Here is a 26,392-nt window from a genome sequence, read left to right as displayed (position 1 = left end):
GTTAGTGAGACACCATGAGGTACAGTTGTAGACTTACAAATATTTATGCCTGGGTTTAATTATACAATGATCAAATACCCATCCCTCCACCAGTGCCTATTTCCCACCACCACAGATCCCAGTATCCCTCCCACCCCTCATCCCCCCCACTCCCCCCATCTCCCCCTGCCTCTGTGGAGGCATACCCTTTTGTTCTCTCTCTCCTTTTGGGTGTTGTGGTTTGCAAAAGAGGCATTGAGTGGCAATCCCAGCCACACTGCATATGGTCCCCAAGCACTGACAGGAGTGATCCCTGAGTCAAAAGCCAGGAGTAGAACCAAAGGGGGGGGGGGGGAGCAGGAGGGAGGGAGGAGACGTGGAAGAGAGGAAGAGGGAGAGGAAGTGGGAAGAGGGAAGAGAGGAAGTGGGAAGAGAGGAAGTGGGAAGAGAGGAAGTGGGAAGAGAGGAAGTGGGAAGAGAGGAAGAGGGAGAGGAAGTGGGAAGAGAGGAAGAGGGAGAGGAAGTGGGAAGAGGGAGAGGAAGTGGGAGAGGAAGTGGGAAGAGGGAAGAAGGTAAAACAGAAGAAATTATGGGCCCTGGAAAACTGACTTTCCTTATTGGAATGAGGCAAATAAAGTTGAATCCCTGATACGGCATTTAACTTCTCTGCCAGCAGTTAACTAGAATAACACAAGTCATCATGATAGGCACAAGACAAATGAAAAAATTATTTTCATTTTAAGTGACCTGAATTTCCAAAGTCCAATCAGTTTGGGATAGGAAAAGTTTCTCTGAGGTCCTGGACTTTCTAGCCTGAATCTCATGGCAATTCACCTTCCCAGAGTTTCCCAAAGAGGTCACCAGGCTCCTGCCTTCCCCTTTGCAGGAACAAACCACAGGGAGTGGTAGCAGCCTCCAGGAAAATTGGAGATGGGGCGCTGCTTTGTTTGTTCACTTAAAGAGATTTACAAAGAGGGGTGAGGGATATTGGGGAGACAATGAGTAATTTTTTCTGACTGTGGGCAGAAAGTCAAATAAGTTTGGTGACTTCTGCAAGTGTCAGATATGAGACCCAAAATACTGAATAGAACCTGTTTCACCTGTTAACAAGAGACTGCATGGATAACTGGTTGGCATTTCCCAATCCTGTTCCCTTGGTGGAAGAGAGAGAGAAAAAGAGAGAGAGAGAGAGAGAGAGAGAGAGACAGAGACAGAGACAGAGACAGAGACAGAGACAGAGACAGAGAGATTTTGCACTTAATGAGTGTAAGGAACTATTTAGCATTATCTCACAATATTTTGATAGATTTTGTCCTGTACAGATCTTTTCCAGCTAGACCACAGAATTCTACATTGCAAAAATACTGTTCCTCTTTCCAACTGTGAAGTCTGTTATGCGTCTGAGTTAATTATCCATGTTTAAATAAAATGAAATGTTACCGGGCATATTTGATATCTGCTTGATTTGACTAAATTATTCACATTTAAACAGGTGAGCCAGAGAAGTCATCATTCAAGTCAAAACATCATTTATTTTGTTCAATTTTTCTGGTTGTCACTAAGGTATTCCCCTACTCCTTTAGTGCTCAGCATCCTAACATTTGTATTAGAAGGTGATGGGAATACACATTGTTAGACCTTTCTGAGAAGGGGATAAAAGCTTCTCTTTATGAATAACTAGGGTTTCTCTGTCCAGAATGGGCCTACATTTTGGTCTATCTGAGGACAATGTACCAAACACAGCAAGGAAAAGGAATTCACAAATGACAAGTTCAAAGGTTTCCATCCAACCCCTGGAAATTGTCTTCAACCACCATTTCAACTCTTACACCATCAAACCTGGGGTACAAGGTACAAATCCAGGGGAATCAGACTGGGGGGAGTCACACTTTTCTGTGAATACTGTAACACTGTGTTTTACCCCAGCCTATCTTTGGGTTACCCCAACTTAATCCAGTTCATTCATTAAATGCACTCTTGCCCCCAAACATGTTATTTGGAGAGAACAGCACCCACTTTCTTAGCTCAGATTGTAGGTACATGGGGCTGGGGAGGAGCCAGTCTCATATTTGGCCTCCAAACAGGATAACTCTGCTTCTGTCACAGCCTATTTGGACGCCTTGAATTCATTATTTCTGGGCTAGTGACAGTATCTTTACTGCTAGGACAACATGATTTGCAAACAACGGGCAAGTCAGCACAGATGATAAGGAATTTTGAGAAGAGATACAATTCAAAATAAGAAAACCCTCTGGGTGGTGGACATTAATATCTTATTCCTCATTATCATCACATCATATGATAACATTTATGGTGATTATCATGCATGAGGGATGCACTTTAATTATCTTCACCCAAAACCTCGAGAGGGAGGTATGAATATTTTCTACTCTTTACAGAAAAGAAATCTGGGATTTGGTGAGATGAACTAGCTGGCTTGAGGTAAGATACTAATAATCATGATATCTGAATTTTAATCCAGGCAATCTGACTACAGAGCCTCGCCTGTTTCATATAATTCATATTAATCTGTTTAACTCATAGGAGTATCCATAAATCCATTACAATAAGCCGTCCTGCTGATAACTGGCCTCATGGAACAAAAGGAGACAAAGAGGAAAAGAACTTGCAGAAGAGTCTGTCAGCTGTGGAGAAAATGAAGGATACTTCCTCTTTGGTCCCCTGACCCAGCCCACTACGCACAGTCCAGCTCCCTACTGCAAAAGTATGAGGAGACAAAGCCAAGCCAGTTTGCTGTAAAGACCAGGCACAAATGTTCACCTTAACAAAAATCCTCTTCACCTCATTTGCATTTCCTCACACCTACAATGGTTTCTGCACAGGAGATATTACTCTCTGGAGTCAAATAGGCATTTATTTTTCTTGTTCAGCCAGGATGTCAGGAATTACCATATGGTCATCAAAGACAAACGCTTTGTTGCTTTAAATGATTACTTTAATGTAAATTTTTCCTCTATGGAGACCCGCAGGTCTGTTCAGCTGCAGGGACCTGCCCTGGGAGGGAGCAGGGAAGCAGCTAATCAAAGCTTTGTTTGGTTTCTTCCTGGGAGCAGCTCTCCCTCTTAAACTTTTTCAAGTCTTCTTCCCTCCCTGCAGCGGTGCTGTTTTATAAGTTCACATCTGTAAGCCACAAATTTGGACACAACACATCTGCCTTAGCATGACGTGTCACTTGCTTCAGAGACAATAAAAATGCAAGCCTTCTCAGAGCTGACGGGATCACTTAGAGAATTCTTGTGTAGGGAATTACCAAAATTTACCTATGCAGATTGAAAGTGCGAGAAAAGGGGGTCAGAGGGATCGACAGTACACCATACAACAAACAGGTAGTGTGCTTGCCTTCCATGTGGCCTACCTGGGTTGGATCTCTGGAACCACATATGGTACCCCAAGACTGCCAGAAGTGAAGCCACAGAATCAGGAGTGAGCCCTGAACACTTCCTGGTGTGCCCCCCCTCCCGCCCCACCACAAATGAGGCTAAATCAACAAACAAAAAAGTAACAGTGCAAGAAATGACTAACAGCCGTGCTCACATCCACCCTCAACACCTTGGTGCCAGTGACAAAGGATGCAGGATGATCTGAGATGCTAAAGCAAGACTAGAACCCCATCTTCATGGCCTAAGGAGAACAGCATGGGGCTCTGTGGGACAGAGATGGATTCAGACCTTCCCTAAAGCTGGAACCAACAAATACATCCAGAGCTGTATTATACCAAGGAACCCAACCTCCCCAAGTGCTGGTGGAGCTGGAAGAAATGCCGGGAGAGACTAACAGCCACACTGAGAAAACAAACCCATTCACTGGCTGAGACGAATGAAGGAAAGCACTGGATGGGCCCATTCTGGAAGCAGATAAGGAAAAGTCTTGGGCAGTTCTCTGCTAGGACCCCTTCCCCACCAGATCAACCTGAGGCATATAGTTAAGATATGTAGTTAAGATACAGGAAAAATCCAAGCATTTTTGTATGTTATTGAGCGTGCTTAGAGATAGGCTAAGTCCCTAATTACAGCAAAAAGAGATGTGTCTGTCTTTTTCCAGAGAGAAAATTTATATCAATTAAATGGGTGAATCCACACTTTCCCCCACCATGAGGAAAGAAGGGCCTCTAGTGACCCTCTATTGATTAAGGCTGCCTTGGAATGCCATTTGCAATCTCATTGCATAATGGAAATCAGGAGGTAGCTGTCATGGTTTCTGAAGACAAATTACTGGTAACTGAGACAAATCATAGCCTCTCCTGTCTCGTATTCTTCTCAATCCCCACTTAATATGGATCTTACAGTCCACAATAAGTGGATCTTACAGTCTGCTTAAAGTTTCTTAAATCAGTCACTGGTAGCAAAAATAAGTTAAAGCAGGAATCTGAGGGACCATTCCTTAGGAATGGTCCCATTCCTTAGGAATGGTGTTCAAGAGATCATCTTGCTGATTATTACTGCGGAGCAATGCATTATTTAATAAGGAACATAACTTCCAAAAGGGCACACAATTAAAAGCAGATCCGGAGAGCAGCTGCTGTGATTATGACCAATAAGACTAAAATCCAACTAGGCCTGAGTCAAAAAGGAAAAAAAAATTAAAAGCTGCCACCAGACAGGACAGTGTAAAGTCTTATTTTGGGTTTGCATACTCTGACTTACGAAGTCAGCCAGCAGGCAATTTGTATGAAGCAAGTGGTTGTCAACATGGGGTTAACAAAACAGCAGGATCAGCAGCATCTGGGAGCTGTGAGCCACGCAGCTACTCGGACCCCAGCCCAGACCTACTGACTGAGAAACTCAGAAGGAGGGCTCAGCAATCTGCGGCCTTAAACAAGCCCTCTGGGTGATTCTGATGCATACTAAAGTTTCAGAACTGCTGGGCAGGGACCGGGATTCAGATTGTATGTCTTCCTGGGAAGGGACAGGCTTTCATTGCAAAAAGCTAGCGTCAGATTAATCTAAAAGAGTCTGTGCTGAAAGGCGAGTCAGAATAAAACAAAACACAGCCATTTTTCAAGTTTACTCTCCATCTAAAGTATCTCTTGAAAATTTAAGCCAATAAACACCACAATGCTTAGAGTGGCTGAACAGAAAGACAAGTAGAGCACTTTGCTTAAGCAAGTGCGTTGATTTCTTTATTCACATACGCCATGTATTGCTCTAGAAAGGTTTGCAGTCAACTACCACAGAGCTACATAGCTTTCAGTTCTGAGCCATTCTCTTGCAAAGACCCCGTGTTCACAGCAATGTCCTATTGAAAAAACCCAACCAATGGGTATAAACCACTATGTAAACTCTTCAGATGGCTTCAGTATTCAAGGCCAAATTTAAAACTTTCCACAATAGGAAAAATGAAAGGAAGAAAGATTTCATCAAAATTCACCAGGTTTATCCACAATGCCAAAGGCGGGGGGGGGAGAGAGAGAAAGAGAGAGAGAGAGAGAGAGAGAGAGAGAGAGAGAGAGAGAGAGAGAAAGAGAGAGAGAGAGAAAGAGAGAGAGAGAGATCCTGCCTGCCTTAGAGGCAGGCTGGGGGTGGGGTGGGGTTGATGGGAGGGAACCTGGGGACACTGGTGCTGGGAAATGTACACTGGGGGGAGAGATGGGTGCAGGAACTCTGGATGACTGAAATCCAGCCATGATCAGCTGTGCTAGGGTCTATCTCACAGTGATTCAATAAAAAATTAAAAACAAATAAATAAATAAATTCGCCAAGTTTGAAATCTGCTCCACCCAACCATCGGCAAACTGCTGCACTCATATCTGAGCACACAACAACCAACACTACATTCACCATTACTAGGGCCATAAGGCGTCTCCACGGCCTGAGATTTGTGTTGTGCTGACAGCCACACAAGTAGGCCTATTTGAGGATTCATCCAGTAGGCCTCTTTGTTGGTTCTGGAGAGCATCCATGGTGCCAAAATTCTAGGGTTAATAATGGTGTCTGGATAAGGTTCTGACATTGTTTTGGTTTTCAGTTGATAAATGTTTAAGAAATCAAAGGCATGAACCCGAGTCATAGGACAGCAGGGAGGGAATTTTCCTTGCATACAACCAACCAAGGTTCAATCCCCAGTATCCCATATGTTTCCCCAAGCCTGCCAGGAGTGACCCCGGAGTGCAGAGCCAGGAGTAAATCCTGAGCACCACCAGGTATGGGCCCCAAACCAAAAAACAAAGAGGGTGGAGGGGAGGGGAAGGAAAGGGGTAGAGAGAGGAAAGGAAAGAAAGAGAGGGCCAGAGATGTATACTACAGCATGCAGGGTTCTGGCTGGCCCAGGTTTGCTCCCAGGCACCCCATATGGTCCTTGGAGCACCCCCAGGAGCAATCACTGTACACAGTAACAGGAGCAAGCCCTAGGCACTGCCAGGGTTTTTGTTGTAACAAACAAAACCAGAAAATAAAAAAATTCAAAGATAAGTATCCCACTAACGGGTTTATTAAATAAATAAATTGTTGTCTCTCTCCATAATTAAAAACCAGCATCTGTTTAAAAAACATATAGTTATGGAGCTGCGATGATAGCAAAAAGGGTAGGGAATGTCCTTGGTCTTAGATAGGGTCGAGGCATCTCCCCCCACTCTGCTCTTTTCTTTTTTTAAATTTACTTTATTTTTTGCTTTTTGGGTCACAAAATATATACTGTATATTTTATTGGTAGATATATATTTGAATCTGGTATCTATTAATACTACTTATTCATTGCTTAAACTTTTCAAAATGATAATGTGCACATGTCTTTTACTTATTTAGTTTTTAAAATCTGTTTAGAGAAAATGTGAACTTGAAGGAAAATGAGGAAACTCATGAAAATAGTAATTCCCAAAATACACCTGTATCCTCTTTCTACCCTTCTACTCCTTCTGTTCCTTTTCCTCAAAGAATAAAAAGTAAAGCAAAATATCATTTATATCTAGCTACCGAACACCTATTTCCAGTCCTTGGGTGGGTGGGGTGGCGAGCAAGAGAAAGGGCAGAAAAATATGATTCACTCATTCACGTATTCATTCATTTCATCACTGCTTAATAAACATTTAGTGGTGTTCCCAGGGAGAGCCATACTAGATACTGGAACTACAGTAACAAACAAGATATAGTGTGTTGGATGGTATCTTCTCTCCTTGAGCATTGTTACACAGAACAGAAACTCAATCCGCTCATGGGAAGTAAGAAAAGAATCCAAAGTAGATAGAGACCTTCATTCTGGGGGTAATGGCAGCCACTAAAGAGTGCATTACCAAGTCCCCAGTTATCTGTCTCTCTGGTTGTAAGCTCGAGTGCCAATGACCATGGGCAGTGCCCATTCTCCTTCATACCCCCCACTTAAGCCATTATAGGAAAGTACTCATCATCTTTCATCAGAGGTGAGGAGGCTGTCTCCAGCCAAAAGAGAGCTTGCTGCTGTTAAAAAGAATTGACTGAGTCTATCTTTCAATTTTCCATTATCTATTTGCTATCAAATAAAATTTAACATGAAATGTTACCCCCTGCTGAGTTTATTGATTGGGTTCATTTATTTGTCCATCTAACTAAATGCGCCTAGAAATGACATATTTACCTTTTCAGAATTTGGAGTTAATAAAGACCATTGTATGCAATAAGTAAGTTGCAAAATACTCGCTTTTATGAGAGTTGCTGCTACAGTTTGTGGGCCTTTGGAAGAAAATTTACCTTTATACGCATACAAAGACTTTCAAGTAAACAAGATACTTTGCTGTACTTTCCTGACTTAATATGGAGATCAATTTTAGTCATTTATAACCAGGACACTTTCACATGGGGAGAAATTATCTTGCACGCCCACAAGTGGATTTCTATTTAAAGGTCTCATTTGATTGCTGTAGGGAGTATATGCTACAGACCCTCTAACCCCCATCCTTCAAGACGAGAAAATTAACTCTCCAGGTAAAGTTATCTGAAAAACAAGAGAGAGAGAAATTACATCCGACAGTGCCCTTTTATACCCATTTATCTATGTGGACATTAATGTGAATTACCTTCAAGCATCAATGTGCTATTTTTAACTTACGATGCTCAATCTTTGTTCCAAGTAAGACACATGTAAGATATTTTTAAGAGCCAGAGCAATAGTATGTGCAAGGGTACTATTGCAATTCTACCACTGCATTATGCATTGCATTATGCATTGCATATGCATTGCAATATGCAATTCTACCATTGCATTGCACATTACTCTAGTTGCTGCTACTGTTATCTCAAACCTCTCACTTGCTAGAGGGGTTGGACAACTGCGTAAGTGACTCTGCCTTGATGTTAAGTCATGGATGATACATTTGTGCAAGTGAATACCTGTGTATCTTAAAGCCCAGCTTCTTTAACTCTGGGTCCTGGCCTCATATGGAGCTCGTGTAAGTGAAATATGGGAATAAAAAGCTTTTGTTTTCAAATAAATGTATTATTTGTTATCAGGAAATGTTTGCTTTGCAAGCCTATTTCATACACTCAGGATAATGTAAAATTTCTCAGGTAAAAAGGAATAAGAAGGGGACCAAGTGTAAAAAGGCTCTATCTGTAAGCAGAGCCATGCTTCTAAAAGGTGATAACATTCACGTCTTGCTCTGTAGCTCTCAAACTTGTTTTCACTCCCATCACACTTAACACAAGGCACTTCAATTGATTAAGCACGATGCCCAGGTGGGCCCAGTTAGGATGTTCATAGTAGGCTCTAGATCCCCTCATTTGAAAAGTGCCTGATGTCCTTTGGATAAGACAACACAATCTCCTGGGGGTAAGAAGGGAGTTGGGGCTGGGATGAGAAGCTCTGATTTCACCCAGTTTCCTATGGGCATTATCTGCCCACTGCCAGTCCCAATTCTCCTCAAAGGGATAGATTCTTCCATTTGCCTCTGAGCTCTGTACAAGTCCCTGCTATATTCTCAAAATTCTAAAAATTCCAATAATGTTTACTGTTGAATAGGACAATGAATAACTCATAATTCATTTATTAAAACCCTCTACACATTCCTGATGATAAAGGTTGATTATAAGTTTTTGAACCAAAATGCTCCACTTATTTAACTCTACTAATCTGGGAATAAGAGGAAATATACTGATAAATGGAAATATGGTTTTTTAAGAGTCCATGAGTGGGATGGGGAGGGAAGATAGTTTAAGAGGATGGAGCATTTGCTTTGCATGCAGGAAACCTGGATTGAACCCCTGGGATGGCACGGTCCCCCAGAGCACCACCAAGAGCAACCAAAACACTAGCAGGTATGGAACAAACAAAATTTTAAAGAAGATTCCATGGGTCTCCTGTAAGGATAAATGTTGCATAAAACTGTCCTCAGTGTTTCTCTTTATTCAAGTCATAGCTTGTGATTAATAAAAGTATTGTTTTTCCAAAATGGAACTATAAGCCAATACCCAATGCATTCATTTGCTTAGCCATCTATTCCAGCATTTAATTTAGGCTAGCATATGTGTTTATACACAATACATTCACACATAAAGTGAGTCATTTTCTATTTCAAGAGTGGCTATCATCACTTTGTAATTGATATCCGTGTGGAATACTGGCTGGAGGTCTCATATAAATTAAAGCAAATTAAAGTAGCACAAGAATGAGATGTAATTATCGAATTCCCATCCATGTGGTTCCAGGTTCAGCTGGAGTGTGAGCTGAACACCTATATATTCTCCTTTATTTTCTAAAGGCACCAATTTTTCCAGCCTCTGTCATTGGGTAAGTATATCTGCTTTCATTTATTAAATGCTCACTTTACTACTGTGCTGATCATAGTGTAACATCTCCCATCACCAGCACCACCTCTGGCTAAAACTTGCCCATTGCCTGTGTTTTGGTCAATGGTCACAAAAGCCGGTCCATTTATGTGCTGACCACTATCTCATGAACTGGCCTAGATAGCACTGGAATCCACCCAAAAAAGTCAATGGAAATCCTCATACCTGGTCATATCAGGTCCCTCCAGAATTGCCAAAAAAGGATAGACCAGCCTCTGATAGGGATCCAGAGCAGAGGAAAGTCAGGTCCACAGTGACTGGAAACAAAATCCACTTTCAAGTGACGCGAGACACCCTTGGCATCCCAAGGAGGCAGAGGATGTGACCAGATATGGGCAGAGGTCTTCACTTGCCAAAAACCACCCATCAACCTAACACAAAGCCATCCCTGTTTAACAGAGATGCTGATTCTATGATGAAATTAATTTACACACACTTTGAAATTTTCCAACAAACATTATCACTTCCATCCCAATCCCCAAATTCAGACTTACTCTGAGGACAGGAAGGAAATCAACCCATAGGGTGGGACTAATGACAGCCAGAAACAGAGCAGAAGAAGGGGAAAGCAGAAAGGAAGAAGAAAAACCTCCCAAACACTTTCCTCTGCTCTAGAAGTGGTTGTTATTGCTCCATCAGTGTAGACTAAAAAACAGCAGGAAAAGGTGTTTGGGGCAGGACAGGGAAGAGAAATCAAGTCAGAAAGAACAGAATCGTTGGGGAACTGTCCCTAAAATTCCCTGGAGCCTAAACTCTTAACCACAGGGATATAATGACTCCCAGAGGGGCCCAAGAGAATGGGAATTCTTTAGCTTGCTTCCAGGCGAGAAGCCAGCTAGCCTAAGAGAAATGATTAACAACTTTAAAGTTTCCCTGGAAAGACTATGGAGAAAGAATTGGAGCACCCTTGGCTGCCTTTTTTTAATCTCGTGTCCCCACTGCCAAGAGGCTCTTCCTAATGCCCTACTCAAGTGTCTCAGCAGACCTTGAAGCCTGTCTGTGTTTCTCAGTACTCCTCAGACAGAGGGCTGCTACTCAACACCCTTACTTAGGAAAATTGCATCAGTCTGGAGCCCATCATTAAGCTGCCTCTTCACATTCTCTTTTCTTCAGAGAGAAGCAGGGTGGTCACTTTTACAAAGAGGATTTCAGTATGGCATGAGAACTGAGCCAGACTAAATACCTTGGAAGGCATCCCCAAGGAAGCCTACGATGATTCATTTTATTTGTGAAATGAGATGTCCATTATTTTGTCCATTTTTGTTGCTGTCTGCCCTAGTCAATTTCTCCATATTCTTTTAATATTTTCAAATCTAATGTGCATAGGGACAATTTCTTACAAAAGAAAACAAAACCTCATGAGTTCACAATAAGCCCAAACAGTCAAGTCCTACTGAATAAAAAAATCCGAACAAAGAGTATTTACAATTAATACAATGATGTCTATGACAAAAGACTGAAAATGGATATTAATAAATAAAATGAGAGTCAATGAAGTATTGTGAGTTACAATATTTTTATGGCGCTCTGTACTTTTCAAAGTATTGTTATATACTTTGTTATTTTGACAATCTTATTCAACCTGTTAAATGCATTTTAATAGTAATATATCATCAAATCTAAATCAAGAAGTCTTGAATTATCCTGCTAAACCTGAACTTTTAACTCAATAAGAATTACATATAATTATTCGCAGTCTGCATCAGAACAGTATGAATTAATGAGGTTCTGCTCCATTGTAGCTATTATAAACCTGACAAATTTATGGCCATCTTTTATCCCAGAGTGTCACTTCCATCTACATGTTAGTAATAAATACTGCTGCTTCCCACAGGAACGTTTTGTCATAATAGAGCATCCCACTTTAAGGAAGTTTCACCAAGTAAATTATCTTATAATTCAAATGCCATAGAAATATTTTATATGACAAATGTGCTAAAAGTTCATTAGACTCCCTAAAAGTGCTTACTTTGATTAAAAATGATCCTCAATAAGAGACTATATCCAAAGATTGAGGACCCAAATCATCATCTTTCGGGGAGAAAAAAAAACAGTTGCAATGAACCCAGTTAATAGTAACAGCATTCAATCAATGTGCATCGAAACCCAGATGCAGAATCCTCTATTTATGCAGAATCCAGCAACACTTAAAGACTATAGGAGCATCTCATCTCCACTCACTTCTTAAACTACAGTTGGAGTCAGAACAACAGTCACTGTTTGTTGACAACTCTGACAGCGACAATGCCTTAACCTACCTTGAAAAGTCTTAAAATGTTAGCAACCATGATGGACACGGAGCTGGCTGCAGCACCTATGACGCCAGAAATCTTGTCGGGCTTGGTGAAAATGGGTGGATCTCCATTCGCACACTTCACGTCAGAAGCATCTTTCTCAATTAAAGCCTGCACGAAAGTGAGCGACTGCTCCAAAGCGTAAGTGTCCCTGGAGCACGTGTCAAGAATCCGGACACCCAGAGTGATGTTGGAGAGGAGATCAGGGTCCTTATTAATCTGGTCGATGGCATAAAGCATGGCCTCCAGTCTGTGGATCCCCTTTTCCTTCTTCAGTTCCCCACAAGGCACCCCTCGCTCTCCCTTGGCATGGACAGGAAAGAGACCCCCCAGAATGATGTCCCCATCCAGTCGGATGGAATGGGCATACTCCTGGCTGTGAGTTCTTTGCATCATGGTGAGGATCCAGTAGAACTTGGCAGTCAGGAGGAAGAAACAAGGGCAAGAGGCCGATCGCTTTCCCTCGCATACCATTTTCTCCACGGGCGGGGTGGCAGGTCGAGACCCAATGCTTATTCTTGCCACGGAAGAAAAAAGACCACCTGAGGCTCCACCGTCTTGAGGCTACCATCAGGGCCCATGGAGAAGAGGCTCGGTGAGTTTCAGCAAGCTCTCTTAATGTGAATATCACAGTGAATTTCCATCAGACCTCTAAGATTCCATCTTGTTGCCATCTAAAGTCAAGTTTCCTAGAAGGGTGCCAAAGACAGAATAACAGCTGAGGTTCTGATATTGGGATGAGGCCAACAAGTCACGTCCTTGAAGTCAGCCCCGCAGCAGGATTAGTCCTGGAGAGCAGGCGAATAAAAAACAAGGTTATATTTCTAAGAGTTGATTTTTTTCTATAATTCTAAGTCATGTTTATGCCAACCTTCATTTCCTTTAATTTCTCCTATTCAGTAAAAACACTAATTCCTTCTGTTTCCCCCTATGATTCAGAACACCTGTCTGTGGCTGTCTCTGAACAGAGAGATTGATGAGACTTTGGGAGCAAGGAAACAGAAAAGTAGCAGAAACTAGGTTGATTCTCCCAAGTATCCCAAAAAGTAGTTTTATTTATCATTTTAACAAATCCTCTTTTGGTCCTGGCCAAAATCCTGTGATTACTGGCATTCTTTCTTTTCAACTTTTTATCATTGTATTTTTTAGAGCTGTCTGAAGTTAGTCTTCCAAATTATGTCTACAAAATCATAACGAAAGGTTATTTTCTGTTTTGTAGTCAACAAGCCAGTTATCCATTAATGACATTTCTCGCAGAAGAAAGGAAGAAATCCATCCAAGAAGCTCAAAATGTCTAAGCTTTATAGTTTGTGAAGAGATTTGACAATGGATGGTTAGCTATTTCATAGAAATAATATTATTGATCTCTGATTTCCAAAAAAGGACTTGAAAATTAAGCACACAGGGAGGATGATGTAGGAAGCTATTGGCCCATCACCACTGTCAGAGTCTCTGATTAAATGCATTAGACAGAAGCAATGGGTATGCTCAGAACTCTGAAATAAACACTCTTGATCCCATCACCAGGAGGAGCAAACCAGAGCTGGAAATCAATGGAAAACTCTCCATTCTGCCTAATTCTGTGGGGTAAACAGTTATTTCATCAAACCTAGAAATAGAATAAAAATGTCGACAAGCAAGTCTGCAGGGGAAAGAAAAATTAATTCTAGTTCCTTCCCTCTTAAAGAGATCAGGAGAGTCTTTCAAAGGACATTTGAGGAAGTTAAGCTGGAAATAAGACTCAATAGAAGAAAATCTGATATTTGAAATGCATATATTAATATTAAGGGCATGTTTGGGCAGAATGGTTCATCTAATGCTCCTGTCCAACTTAGTTCTGTAGATAAATATGAACCTGAAATGTGGACAATTCTCCATCCCAACCAACCAACATCTGGTGGTATTTTCCACTCACTCATTCAGTTTCCAGCTCATAAAATTTCCTTTCCGTCCTCCTAGTCCCAAAGGGAGAAAAAATGGTATCTCCCTAGAGGACAACTGAACAGATGTCCAAAAGTCTTCAGAGAAAGCTGTACTTGTTTTTTCACTTTCAGATTAGCAAGAGGAGTTGTTATAACCCCCTCCTCTGGTCCTGTATTACTAAGTACACACCCTGGCCAGCTAATGGCCCACTCTGCAGAAAGTATAGTCTGCCTCCAAGACTAATATCCACAAGCTAACCCTGTATTTCCTCTTTTCTGCCCCCAAACACTCAGTTCTTCTATCATTCTTTTTCTCACCCTTTGATATCTCTTCACACTTGATTCTCCTAGCAGCTGCTTCTCCCTCAGAAAATCTGTGATCTGACAACAGCCTGGTCTGAGGCATTCCACAGCAGAAAACACTTAGAAAGTCAAGTTGACTTTCCGGATGAAAACATTTAAGTGATAGTCCATTAATTATACCTGTTGTTCTCCAAAGACCAGCCTTTCTTCATTATACCCAGCCACCCACAAGTGCTGAAACACTTAAGAGAATATGTGGGTTTCCATTACAGACCAACATAAAAACAGCCCATCTGTTCATTACAAATCTTCCTCACCTACTCATGTGGTGCTAACCTAGATCCACTTGCTGTACAGTTCTGGAAATAATAAAAGCAATTCGCACCATCCTGGAGTGTCTGTTAAAATTAATGGTATTTGCAATAGTTTTTAGCCCCTTTAACATCTCGGAGGACAGCTTGGAGCTTCAAGGATAGTGGGGGATTGGGGATACTGCATGAAGAGCAAAGAGAAGAGCTGATTTTAGGAAGTGAATGTACTTCCATAGAACATGAATGGTCATTTTGGTTATTATCTAGAGTAGCATTTCTAATCAGAGACTGTAGATCACTCTTCTTGGTTCCCAGGATTACCCAAGGGGTCATGGGTAAAACTTTCATAAACGTGGGCATACAAAAGTAAGTAGCCAATTAGCAGTTCAGGAGTCCTCTGGAAGGAAACAAGATCAGAAGGGAACCATAGTCAGAAAAAGGTTGAGAACCATTGATTAAGATGACTTGTTTTGTTTGTTTGGGGGGCTACAATCAACAGTAGTGCTCAAGGTTTACTCCCAGCTCTGTGCTCAAGGATTACTCCTGATGGTACCAGGGGACCACAGCATGTGGCACTGAGGATGGAATTCAGGTCAGTTGCATGCATGGCAAGCATCTTATCCAATGTCCTATCCGGCCACCTCACTTAAATTTTTGCTTAAGTTCCTTCCTCTGCAACATAGAATTAATAACACATTACTTAGCCTAGTTTTCTTTTCTGGGATGCCTGGTTTCTTGGGCTGCCACACAGCACCTAGAAGCAAAGCACCTGGCAGTGCTTAAATCCTCAGCAACAAGAGGTTTTCATAGCTAACTGGGCCTGTAACCCAGTTTCATCAAAAGCACAACAACCATTTCCACACTTTCCTTTCATCATAGGGGCCACTTCTGGCAGTGCTCAGCCAGTGATGCCTGATTCATGGTGCTCACAGGGTCACAAGGCCAAATCCAGAAGCACTGGGGGCTGCCAGGGTCATATTAGTGCTCTGGACCACTGGAGCTGTGCCCAACACCTAACTAAGTCAGATATGTTCACAAAAGTTTATGTTTCTGTAAAGATCTGAATTACTTTGAAAACACCGAAATACTGGGGCCAGAGTGAAAGTACACAGGGTAGGGCATTTGCCTGGCATGTAGCTGACCTGGGTTCAATCCTTGGCATCCCATATGGTCACCAGAGAACCACTAGGAGTGATTCCTGAGTGCAGAGCCAGCAACTTCTGAGCATCACCAGCTGTACCCCCCCAAAAAGTAAATAAATAAAATACTGAAATACTACAGCTATTTGTAGTGTTTAAATACTACAACATGTCAAAGTCTGATATATTGTCAAAACCTCAAAGACTCTTGACAGCTGAAAGACTGAAGTTTTCCTTTAAAGTTAAAAGGGGAAATATATAGGAATCCCTGACTAAGAACACAGAATGTTCTGAGGAAACCTTTCCTAAGTCCCAAATGGCATTAAGTGAAGATTCCATTTTTATTCATTCATAGAGGTAACATTTTCAGTCTTACCAATGCCTCCCCATAGTGTACTAAACCATACCAAATAACACATAAACCCAAATTAACACTGGCATACAGTAAAAGGAACAATATGATAAATACATATCATATTATATAAAGTTGCTCCAGGAAAAGGGGTTTCCTGACATCTATTTCCACTGCTACAAAACAATTCTTTTTTGCTTCCTAATTTTTGTCAAAAATGTAAAAATCTTTCTCTTTAGATATCTCTCTGTCATGGAAAAAACACTTATGCTGTGTTTTATTTGTTCATTTGTTTTCATAAAAGTGAAGTGACATAAAGCAAACTGTGAAATATAGGGGGTACTTTGAAAGTTTGGGGACCACCACAGACCTACCTCACTGTGCTCTCACTCAATGCTCATGAACTTCCACAGTAATTCAGTCTAGTGGAGTCAGTGAGTTTGAGAGAAATGATGACCTCTTTGTGCTCTAACAACCAAATAGTTTAATTTCATAGTCTGTGTTTAATTTCAAATAAAACAGATTTTTTTCCCCAAAACTAAGCTTCTTTCTCTCTAGTGTGGTTCAAACAGCATCTGCTCCTGGGATTCAAGTTGATGTGAGTTCTGCCTCTCCTGGCCCCAGGGAGTAGATTTTGCTCCCCTTGGCCTTGAGAGGAGCAGATTTTGCACAACATCTAAGCCTACAAGAGGAGCTGCCCAATAGTCAAGAAGGCTTGAGGCTTAAGCCAGAAATCCCTGCTGTTCACTTCCTCTGGGGCCATCCTAAGTGCATGGTGATAAGGGCACATGGTACATCATTAGACTCTCATCAACAGTCTCTCTCTCTGGCTGGGTTGGCTGGGGTGCTGGTCCCCTGCTGGAATTTCAGTCTGTAGATTCCTCATAATGTTCCAGCTATTTCCTGGAAGGCCAGGACTCTAAATTCTGCTCCTTTTTATTTTCTACCAACCTGCTCTATATGATAGTCTCAAATACCTAGCAGAATATCTCATTCATTGAATTTTCATGTACCCAGCCTTAGTCCTGTGTAAATGACAAAAAAAGGGCTGGGTGCCTTTCATGGCCCAAAGCTCAGAGCTCATCAAATGCACCACAGTCAAAGTCCTTAGACACCCCGGCCCCCAGTCCTGCCCAGCTGGGTTCTGTATTTTGACCAAGCCCCCATTTGCTGTAGGGATTGGTTGTGGTCATAAGAGAATGAGGAGACTCTTTTTCTTAAGTGAAATCATTCAGAAGTGTGTATATCAGGGCTGGAGCAATAGTGCAGTATGCAGCAGATAGGGCACTGTCTTACAAGCAGCGGACCCAGGTTCAATCCCCAGCATCCCATATGATCCCCCAACCCCACCAGGAATGATTCCTGAGTGCAGAGTCAGGACTAATCACTGTGCATCGCTGGGTATAGCCCATAAAAACAAAAGAGAAATATTTATATCTCTAAAGACTGGCTCTTTAAGAAGAATTCACAAATTGGGAAGGAATAATCTGATGCTATCTGATGTGTGCATGTGTGTGTGTGTGTGTGGGGGGGGGTGATCCCTGATTTTATTTCAGGGTTGAGAATATGAACTACAGTTTGTTCAAACATCACTGTCTCAAACCAGGTTTCTCAGCCAGCCTGATGCACTGAGAGCAAACTAACATAGATGGGGTCTCTCAGAGTTCTCTGCGGTATGCAGCAGGTGCTCAAAAGGGTAAAAAGAAAAATGAAGGAACTTCATGAGCCAAGAATTTAATCTCTTCTTTTCTTATAGAAAAGCCAAACAGCATCTTGATAAAAAAAAAAAAAAAGGTTAAACTGCCTCTCTTCATCAGTTGACAAAATTGCAAATACAGCACTTTCACTTGAAAGTTTCCACTTGAAGCCCTTTGGGGTTGTTTTAGAAATGCATCATATGGGGGCCAGAAAGACAGTACTGGAATTAAAGCACTTGCATTGCTGCAGCTCACCCCAGTTCCATCCACCATCGCAAGTACCCCAAGCACTGCCAAGCACCACTGAGCAGAACCAGGAGTAGCCTCTGAGTACCTCTGGGTGTAACTCCAGAACCCCCTGGAAATAATAGGGAATATTTTCCTGGATTCTTGGGTAGACAGGGTGAGCAGAGAGGACAGGGTCCTCCTGGAGCAATGGGGACAGGAATCAGGTCCCTGCTGATAGTCCCTCGCTGGACATGTCCCTTCACTGCGTGCCTCTGTGTCCTCATCTGTTTAAGAGTGGGACTGGACCACTCACGGATCTTTCAGCTTTCCATGCCGAGATTCTCTTATTTAATAACAGGGGAATGTGAGACTGATTTTGTTTGCAAGCCGAGTGAGGTCTTTTTTCTTTAGTGAGAGAGGGATGTCAGCGCAAGCAAGCCCCATACCAAGACAATCTGATACAGGAGAAGCTCAACTTACTAAACAGATAAATTACAAGGTGATTATTTGCATTACAAAAGAATTCACCACAGGTTTTCTTTAAATAGCTAAATCCCCCATGCATTTAAAATAGAATCAGATTGAGTAGAATTCAAAATCTGCACTGGGTTTGGGGGTTTGGTCTGTTCTCCCCTCCCCACCCCCACACCCAATAACACAGCAGTGTAGAAAAGGAGCATATTTAAAACAATAAGACGTATTCATAGCAATGACACTAAGTACCAAGTAAGATGAAGGAAAGGTAGTGAAGTCATTTTTGAATGCTACCCTGGGCCAGAGGCTTCACAGACGTTACGCCATTTCTTTCACTAAATACACCTACAAAACCAGTTTCACAGTCCCCAGCAGGGATAGGAAGAAGCTAAAAATGTACAACTGTGCCTCAAATCTTGGTCAAAATTCAAAGGCAGGGTAGCTGCCACGCTCTCTACCTTCCTCTCTGCTTCTTAGCAGTAGCAATGCAAGGTGCTGAGTGTTTCATTATGGGGTCAGAGAAGTCCCTGGATCTAACCTCACTCCCTCCCAGGACTCACAATCTGGCACTAGATGAGTCACTTAAACTGAACTCAGTTTGTCTCTAAACTGAAGAATGATTTCTGCCACTTCCCAGGGTTGTGAAATCAAATGATGTGACGTACTAAGCATAAAAGTACTTGTTATCTGTTAACTTCTATAGGAATGTAGAGGGATGTATGGGTTTAACTCTCAGTCCTAAGACCTCCTTTCACCGGCGTATTGCATTTAGATGACACTTCCCAATTTAACCCTCAGGGCTTTTCTGACCTTCCTAGTCATGTGCCCACAGAATCCAAATAAAATTGGGGAAATGGTCATAGGAGGGAAAAAAATTATCAAATGATGTGCCTTGAAATACAGCCTCTGTCCTGGAGAACTGAAGGGCCTGGTACTCAGAGCATCCAAGGGGTTGTTCTTCCTTGTGAAGAAGGCAGTGGCATGCTATTCTTTGGTACAACAGTAAATTCTCTGAAATTGTAAGTATCGTGCAATGCAGATCTTCTACCAAGGCAGGTCATTATCACTAATGAAAGCAAACACGCTAGAAAGTTAGGGTCAGAAAGAAATGTTAGCCCTCAGCTATCAATAACTCTGTAGATGACAGTTACTTTAAAAAAAAAAACATAACTTTTTTAAAAAAAGAAATGTACACCAATAAACTGCCACCAGTGTTCTTTCTTGAGACATAACCTTGCAGGAAAAGGATGAAAATGACAAAACTTAGCAATCTGCTCCTGACTCTGCTCATATCTCTCCTGTATCTCCCGACTTAAGCTCAGCAGCTCCACCAGCCCCAGATCTTGATCTTCTCCCTCAACACCCCTGGGTCACATCACCTATCACAATCTGAAGACCTGGTTCTGTTTCCTTGGCCAGGGAGAGTCATGAACAAGTATTAGCATCTGACGAGGCAGCACTTTCCTCACCCAACTGAACTATTTTGAATTTATAAAACTTTCCAGGAGGTTCATACTTTCTTTATGGAAAAAAATAATAATGTCTCTAAGAGTGATCAAGACTACCTGTGTCACAAGACAAAGCCAGGAATGATCTCAGGGCAGGAGACTCTCAGCAGGGCTCTTCCACTCCTGAGGAAATACTTCAAAATCCCCAGATCCCGAGGCCAGGAAGATTGTACAGCAGGTAAGGAGCTTACCTATCACACAGCCAACCCAGGTTCGATCCCCGGTATCTCATATGGTCCCCTGAACCCATCAGGAGTGATCCATTAGTGCAGAGCCAGGAGTAGCCCCTGGGCACCTCCAGGTGTGGCCCCAAATAAAAGAATCCTCAGAATCTGTAATGAAACTATAAGGTGCTCATAATCCTACCTAGTCAGGAAGTTTGTTACAGCCTGTCAAAGCATCAGGGAAAACTGAAAATCAAAGACAACATCTCTGAATCAAGAGAGGAGGAAATAAAATGAAAGGTAGGGAATAAACGGAGAGAAAACCCAACCCTTCCTGGCATGGAAGCAAAATGATTCTGACCAGCCTCAGTCTGTAGCCCTACTCACCCTTAACTTTCTAATGTCAATCCAACTGGCACCTTCGACCTCTCTCCAGCTGGGATTGGTCACAGAGAATGAGACAAACACATAAGGTGATACACACACACACACACACACACACACCCCTGCGAGTTCCTGCCCCCTGTCCACATGGTAGGGTGACCTGGGCATCGCTGAGAAAACATGAGAAAGAAGCTAGCCATGTATTTGCTACAATTGCTTCCCCCACCATCATCAACCCTGAGCTGACAGAAACACTAGGGACTGTTAGTCAGCACATCTGCATTCACTGGATATATCAGGAGCAGAGACTAGGATATTTCACACAGTCCTTCACCAGGCACCCTTAAAGTACAAAGTTCATGGCAAATGTCTACTCTTGCCCAAGTTGCTTCCAGAAACTCCTATTGAGGTTGGGTTCTTTTTGTGGGTTTTTTTTTCCTTTGGAGGGTCGGTGACACACCTAGCCAAACTCAGGGCTTACTTCCAGCTCTGTGCTCAGAGACTGGGGGACTCTATGGGGTGCCGGAGATCAAACCTGGGTTGTCAGCATGCAAGGTAGGACCTTACCGTCTGTACTACCACTCAGGTCCAGTCATAAACTATTTTATTCTGTTCTTCTCGGTGCATTTTTGCTGCCCATTTCTAGGTCAAGACCTAAACTGTTTTGGCTCCAGGGACTACTCGGACCTTGGGATTACAGTAAAGGGGATTTTATCCCTGAACCTCTGCTGCCCTAAAGTATTTGTCATGGCCCTGATTTAGAGAAAAATCTACATGGCATCTTCTTTCGTAAGACATTGATGCACAGAAATTCCATTCCCCAGACTTATGTAAGGTCCGTTTTACCGTCGAGTATTTTATTTTAACCACAGAAGGAAGACAGGTGGAAAGAAACTCGGAAGGAATATCATTGATATCACGAATATGTATGTCCAGTGTTCAGTGACTCATGTCCTAAACACAATGGAACAATTTTACATCAAGATCGGGACGGGGTGATGCCAATATGAATGGCAGCTTGTTTATGAGCCTCAGAGCAGCTCCCATCTGCCTGTTAACTTCGAAAAGAACACCTCTCTCCAGACCTCTTACTTTGTCCAGCATTCACTGGGGCTCAATTCTTCCTTTCTCTGTGCTTTTCAGAGTTTACTGTTGGGGAATTATTCAAGTAGCCATAATTTGCAAAGGAAGTGATAGGGCAAACTAGCAAGCAAAACTCGAATAAAACAAATTAAGCCTAAGTAACAATATGCAGCGTTTCTCAGCATTTTTTCCTTTATTGTGGGTATATCTCCCCCTCCCCGCCCACTCCACACACACTCCTCATCAGTTTCTCCCCCACAGCCTTGATTTAAAGGAAGGAACTCCCTGTCTTTATCTCAGGTATGATACACAACCTGTAGTTGACTCCACAATAGGAAAATTGCATTTTAAAATCTTACTTCATTTTCCCTGACGGAGATAGCTTTTCTCTTCAAAATAATCAAACCACATGTTTTCCGAAACCAGACAATGAATTGCACACAGCAGATGCCGCCTCCGACGTCGAAGATCTTTCAAGACATTATTCACGAGCAAGTGACCAAGGTAAACTAAAGTGGTTTCTGTAGCCATTTGCAATTATTGACAAACAATTTCATAACGGAAAATGGAAATTACAGTCAAGTGCAGTAGGCTGTTTATCCCAGATCTACCTGCTGGGGGCTCTTTTTCCCTTTTTTTATTTTTTTCTTCCAAGCAAAATACCAGCTCTCATCGGAATGCATTTCTCCCGCGGATGTTTCTTGTCAATATCTCCACCACCATTTGTGTTCAATCACGGTAGTGGTCGAGTAGGGAGTATGTTCTTGGGTGTTCGAGGTTCCCACACCGTTAGGTCTGTGGGAAAGGATCACCCCCAAATGGCAAACAGGGCTTTCCCTCCTGGGGGGCAGGGGGCGGAATCGCTTAGGGGACAAGTGTTTGGGCTTCTGCAACTGGAGAACCGGGAGACCGGGAGAGGGGGAACCGTTTCTATCTACCATCGGGGCGCGTGGACACCCTGGGACCCTGGTTTTGCAGTGGCCGTGGAGAGAGCAATGGCTCGGGGAGAAGGGGGGGGGGGCGTGTTGCGCAGCGGGGTGAATCGCGCGCCTTTCTGCATTTCATTTGCACCAAGGGAGCAAGTCAGACAGATGGTTTGGCTTTTTTGTTTTTTTGTGGGGGCGGAAGGGGGGGGTTGTCGGGGTTCTGTTTGTTGGGTGATTCCGTTCTATTTTCACCAACTGCAAGACCCTCAAGGGATCACCGAGCTGTTCAACGGGCAGAGTCCTGGAGCCCGTTCTTGGCGTGGCTCCTTGGGCTCGCTCTCGCTCTCTCTCCTCTCTCTCTCCCTACTCTCGCCTCTCTCTCTCCTCTCTTTTTCTTTTTTCTCTCCTCTCTTCTCTTCTCTTCTCTCTCTCTCTCTCTCTCTCTCTCTCTCTCTCTCTCTGCCTCATCCCTCCTCCTCCTTCTCCTCCTCCTTCTCCTCCTCCTCCTCTTCCTCCTCTTCTCCCCCGCTCCCTCCCCCCCGCTCCCCGCATCCTCCTGTTTCTTCTCAGCTCCTCGGGCGGCTGTTGAAGCAGGATCCGAGGAGCCCAAGGCCTTAGAAAAGTCCGGCTCCCCCATCCCACCCTCCCCCAGCCTTTGCTGCGCCCCGCGAGCGAATCCGGCGCCGCCCGAGTCCCGGGGCGTTCCCAGGGATCCAGCTTCGCGGGCGCCTCCGCCCCCGCCGCACCTGGCGGCCGCGAGAGCCCACGCCCCGCGCCCCTGCGCCGCGGGAAACCCGGCCACGCCGGCCCCGGAGCCTCGGAAGAGCTGCCGGGCGCCTCTGCCTCGGCTCTTTTAAACTCCAGGTAGCCCCGACCATTCCTCATCTCTCCCACCCCCAGTAGGGCAAGAAACTCCAGTGTTTTCACGGAAGCCACAAAAGGGGGAGTTCGGAAATCCCCAGCTCGCGGGGGGGGTCCCCAGCAGAACGCAAAGTCAAGGCAAAACGTGCGGTGATGTGGGATCTAAAAAAAAAAAAAACCACCGACCCCACCACCACCACCTTTCTTAGCTCCTAGATAGCCATTCATCCAACCCCAAGCTCAGGAAGGTGGGGGGGTTACCCCAACTCATCCGGGAAGCCTCTAACTTCGGGATTCCCTCCCGCTAGATTCCCAGAACCGTGGTACCTCGTCATCCCGGCGGGGCAAGTCCGGATTCCGCCGGGGCCGGTCCGGGAGGTCACCGGGGCAGACAATCCGACGAGCAGCGCTTTCAAGATGCGACCGCCGCGCGCCCCATGCGAGCACCCCGGGCGCGCCTGCCCCCTGCCCGTCCCCCTTCCGTCTCCCATTCGCCGACTAAACTTTTGGGGGATCACACCTTCAAGCCCTGGAGTTTCCGAGCTCAGCCTCCCGCTTTTCTGAATCTCTCTTCGCGGGGATGTAATTACGGAGAGACAAGCGGGGTGGCTGCCTTCTTCTTTGCCACGTAAAATCAACAGACGCCCAATCAAGCTCCAATGCCCGGCCAGCCCCTCGCCCCCTGGTGCCTGCCCACTCTCCCTCGCCCCCCATCCCCGTCGCCGCCACCCGCCAGCGCTCCCTTCAGATCCCGGCTGTGCAGGGTCATCCTCTATCTACTTGTGCCCAGAAAAAAGCAAAATCACTCAAGTGATAACAGAACGATGCACCTGGCTGTCCACGGAGCGGTTTTCGAGAAGAAAAGCTTTTTTTTTGGGGGGGGGGGAGCAGGGACCGTCTTTTTCTTTTCTTTCTTCTTTTTTTTTTTCCAGCTAGCATAGCGTTTGCAGGGAGTTAGGAATTGGGGTTGGGGGCATTGGTTTTATTTTTGGCTTTTTCTTTCTTTCTTTCTTTCTTTCTTCCCCCGGTGGCTGGGCACTTGCTTTCTTTCCTCTTTTCCTCATTCGGCTGCGGGGCGAGTCTTACCCTGCTCCCCGCAGAGGGCGCGGTGAGGAAGCCCGCGGGGGGCCCGCAGCTCCATGTCAGCGCCGCCGCCGCCGCCGCCGCCGCGCCTGGCAAGCACCGCGGCCGCACTTGTGGCTGGTCTCGGGGCCGAGGGGGCTGAGCTGGCCCTGCCGGCGCCAAGTCTCTTCCATGTGAATAACAAATACTCCCACCGGCCGCCGCGATTGGTCTGCGCCCGGCGCCTCCCGATCCTCCACCCGCGGCCGTTCCCCCCCGCGTGGCGCGGGGAGCTGCGGCCGGGATCGCGCCCGGGGTTGCCAATCGCTTCGCGCCCACCGGTCGCCCTGGGAAGCGGGAGGAGGAACCCCGAGGGGCGGGAGCCCCTGGGTCTCGCCGTCACCGAGCACGGTCCCGCCGCTGCCCGGGAACTGGGGGGGGGGGGGGGGGGTAAGGGGGCGGGGGGTTAGCGAGTGGTGGGGGCGGACCCTGTGCCGGCGGATTCTCCCCTTCTTGGTGCTACATCACCTGGGCCGGCTGCGCCGCGGAGACCCGAGATGCCAATAGTTGAGGCTTTGAAACCGCACCCCCACCCGCCCCCAACCCAAAGGGAGGCCCTTAAAAGACGGCGGGAAGGGGGGCAGAATTGCGGGAGCAGAGAAAAGGGGGACGTGGTTGGGAAGGAGCCTGAGCGGCTCCACTTCTGCCTGCGAGCCCGGGACCCGCGCGGGAAGGCGCCGCTCCACGGCCACCCAGAGCACGTCGTCGGCCCCCGCACGCTGGGGGGGGGGAGAGAGGAGGGTGGTCGCCCCTTCTGAAGCGCAGCTCCGAAAGGGGTCGCCGTGGGAGAATCCGGTGGGGTGGGAGCGGGGGAGGAGGAATGACCAATGTGTCCTGTCACCACGCCCCTGCCAAGAAGAGGAGCGGGGTGATGCGCTCGGTCCAGCCAGCCAGTTGCGCGGACTCCCCGCAAAGTTTGCCTCGGGGCGCGCTGCTGTGTGGTCATTTGATGAGCTTTGCAGCTTGGACCACTGTGATCCCCCGCCCCCCCGCCGAGCTCCAACCCCGTTCCCGGGGCTCCCGTGGAGGTGGGGTTCTTTCGAGCGCGCCCCCAAGAGTTCAAGGATGGCGTAAAAAGGTCCAGTTTTCTTCCTTATACCTGGAAGGTGGCTGGAGCGGTGCCAGGGACCATCCTTCAGGGGCGGATTCAGGAAAGTCCTGGGGACCCGCGCCGCGCGGCTCCCCGGCTTCCGCAGCTGGGGAGCGGGGGGCGGGGGGGGACCTCGGGATTCCCTTTGCTGCGGACGACGGGGCTCTGCGTACACTAGGTAGCGGTCCTTCCTAGGAGTTATCGCCCAGGCACCTGCCAGGGCGAGAGACAGGGTTGCGGGGAGCCCCCTCTCCGGCTTGCGCCCGGGGAGGTAGCGGGAGCCGCGCGGCTCAGCGTTGGTGAGAAAGTTCCATCTAGAGGCGGCCGCGCGCAACTGCAGCCGGAGCCCGGGACTGGGCGGCTCGTCCTGGCCGCTGGTGAGCTCCTTGGAAAGCGCCACTCTCCGGGCGGGCTCTCCAGCATTGAGGACGCGGGAGGAGAGTTGGACAGCTGGACAGCTCCGTCCTCCTCCCCCCGGAGCCGGGGTGAAAGAAAAGAGGCCAGACACTGTGCCAGACAAGTCCTGTTCGCCCCGTCGACTTTTCTGCGATGAATTTCACCTTCTTAGGCATCAACAACTTCACCGGCATCATGTACCGGCCAGGTATCTGACACCGACCTGCGTATTATTAAGCCTTAAGAGGACCAAGTAAGTGTTCTCTCTGGACTGCTAAAGAAAGAAACCAAGGCTTAGAAATGTGGTTGGAAAGTAGTAGAACCAGAAATCAGGACTTCAAAACGGCCATCCACTCCCCCATTGTAGCTTTCCCGAAGACTGGCGT

General features: G+C 45.4%; 1 protein-coding gene across 4 annotated transcripts in view; it reads right to left on the bottom strand.

The window, feature by feature from the left end:
• Positions 1-25,736, bottom strand: part of GRM8 (glutamate metabotropic receptor 8) — a 944,681-nt gene extending 918,945 nt beyond the window's left edge. For 2 of the 4 annotated variants that reach the window (XM_056118372.1, XM_056118371.1), the window contains exons 1-2: positions 23,726-24,058; positions 12,011-12,834 (exon numbers count right to left, since the gene is read on the bottom strand). In XM_056118372.1, coding sequence (XP_055974347.1) covers positions 12,011-12,520 — 510 coding nt within the window. In that variant the 5' untranslated portion in view covers positions 12,521-12,834; positions 23,726-24,058. Of the gene's footprint in view, positions 1-12,010; positions 12,835-23,725; positions 24,059-24,484; positions 24,773-25,619 lie in introns of those variants that run through there. The other 2 variants (XM_056118374.1, XM_056118373.1) reach the window with 2 other exon arrangements.
• Positions 25,737-26,392: the final 656 nt, after the last annotated feature.

Source organism: Sorex fumeus, unplaced genomic scaffold (genome assembly GCF_029834395.1).
Source record: "Sorex fumeus unplaced genomic scaffold, SorFum_2.1 ptg000037l, whole genome shotgun sequence".
Taxonomy (NCBI): Eukaryota; Metazoa; Chordata; class Mammalia; order Eulipotyphla; family Soricidae; genus Sorex; species Sorex fumeus.
The sequence above is the reverse complement of the archived record's forward strand: the minus strand, read 5'-3'. Positions and strand labels throughout refer to the sequence as shown.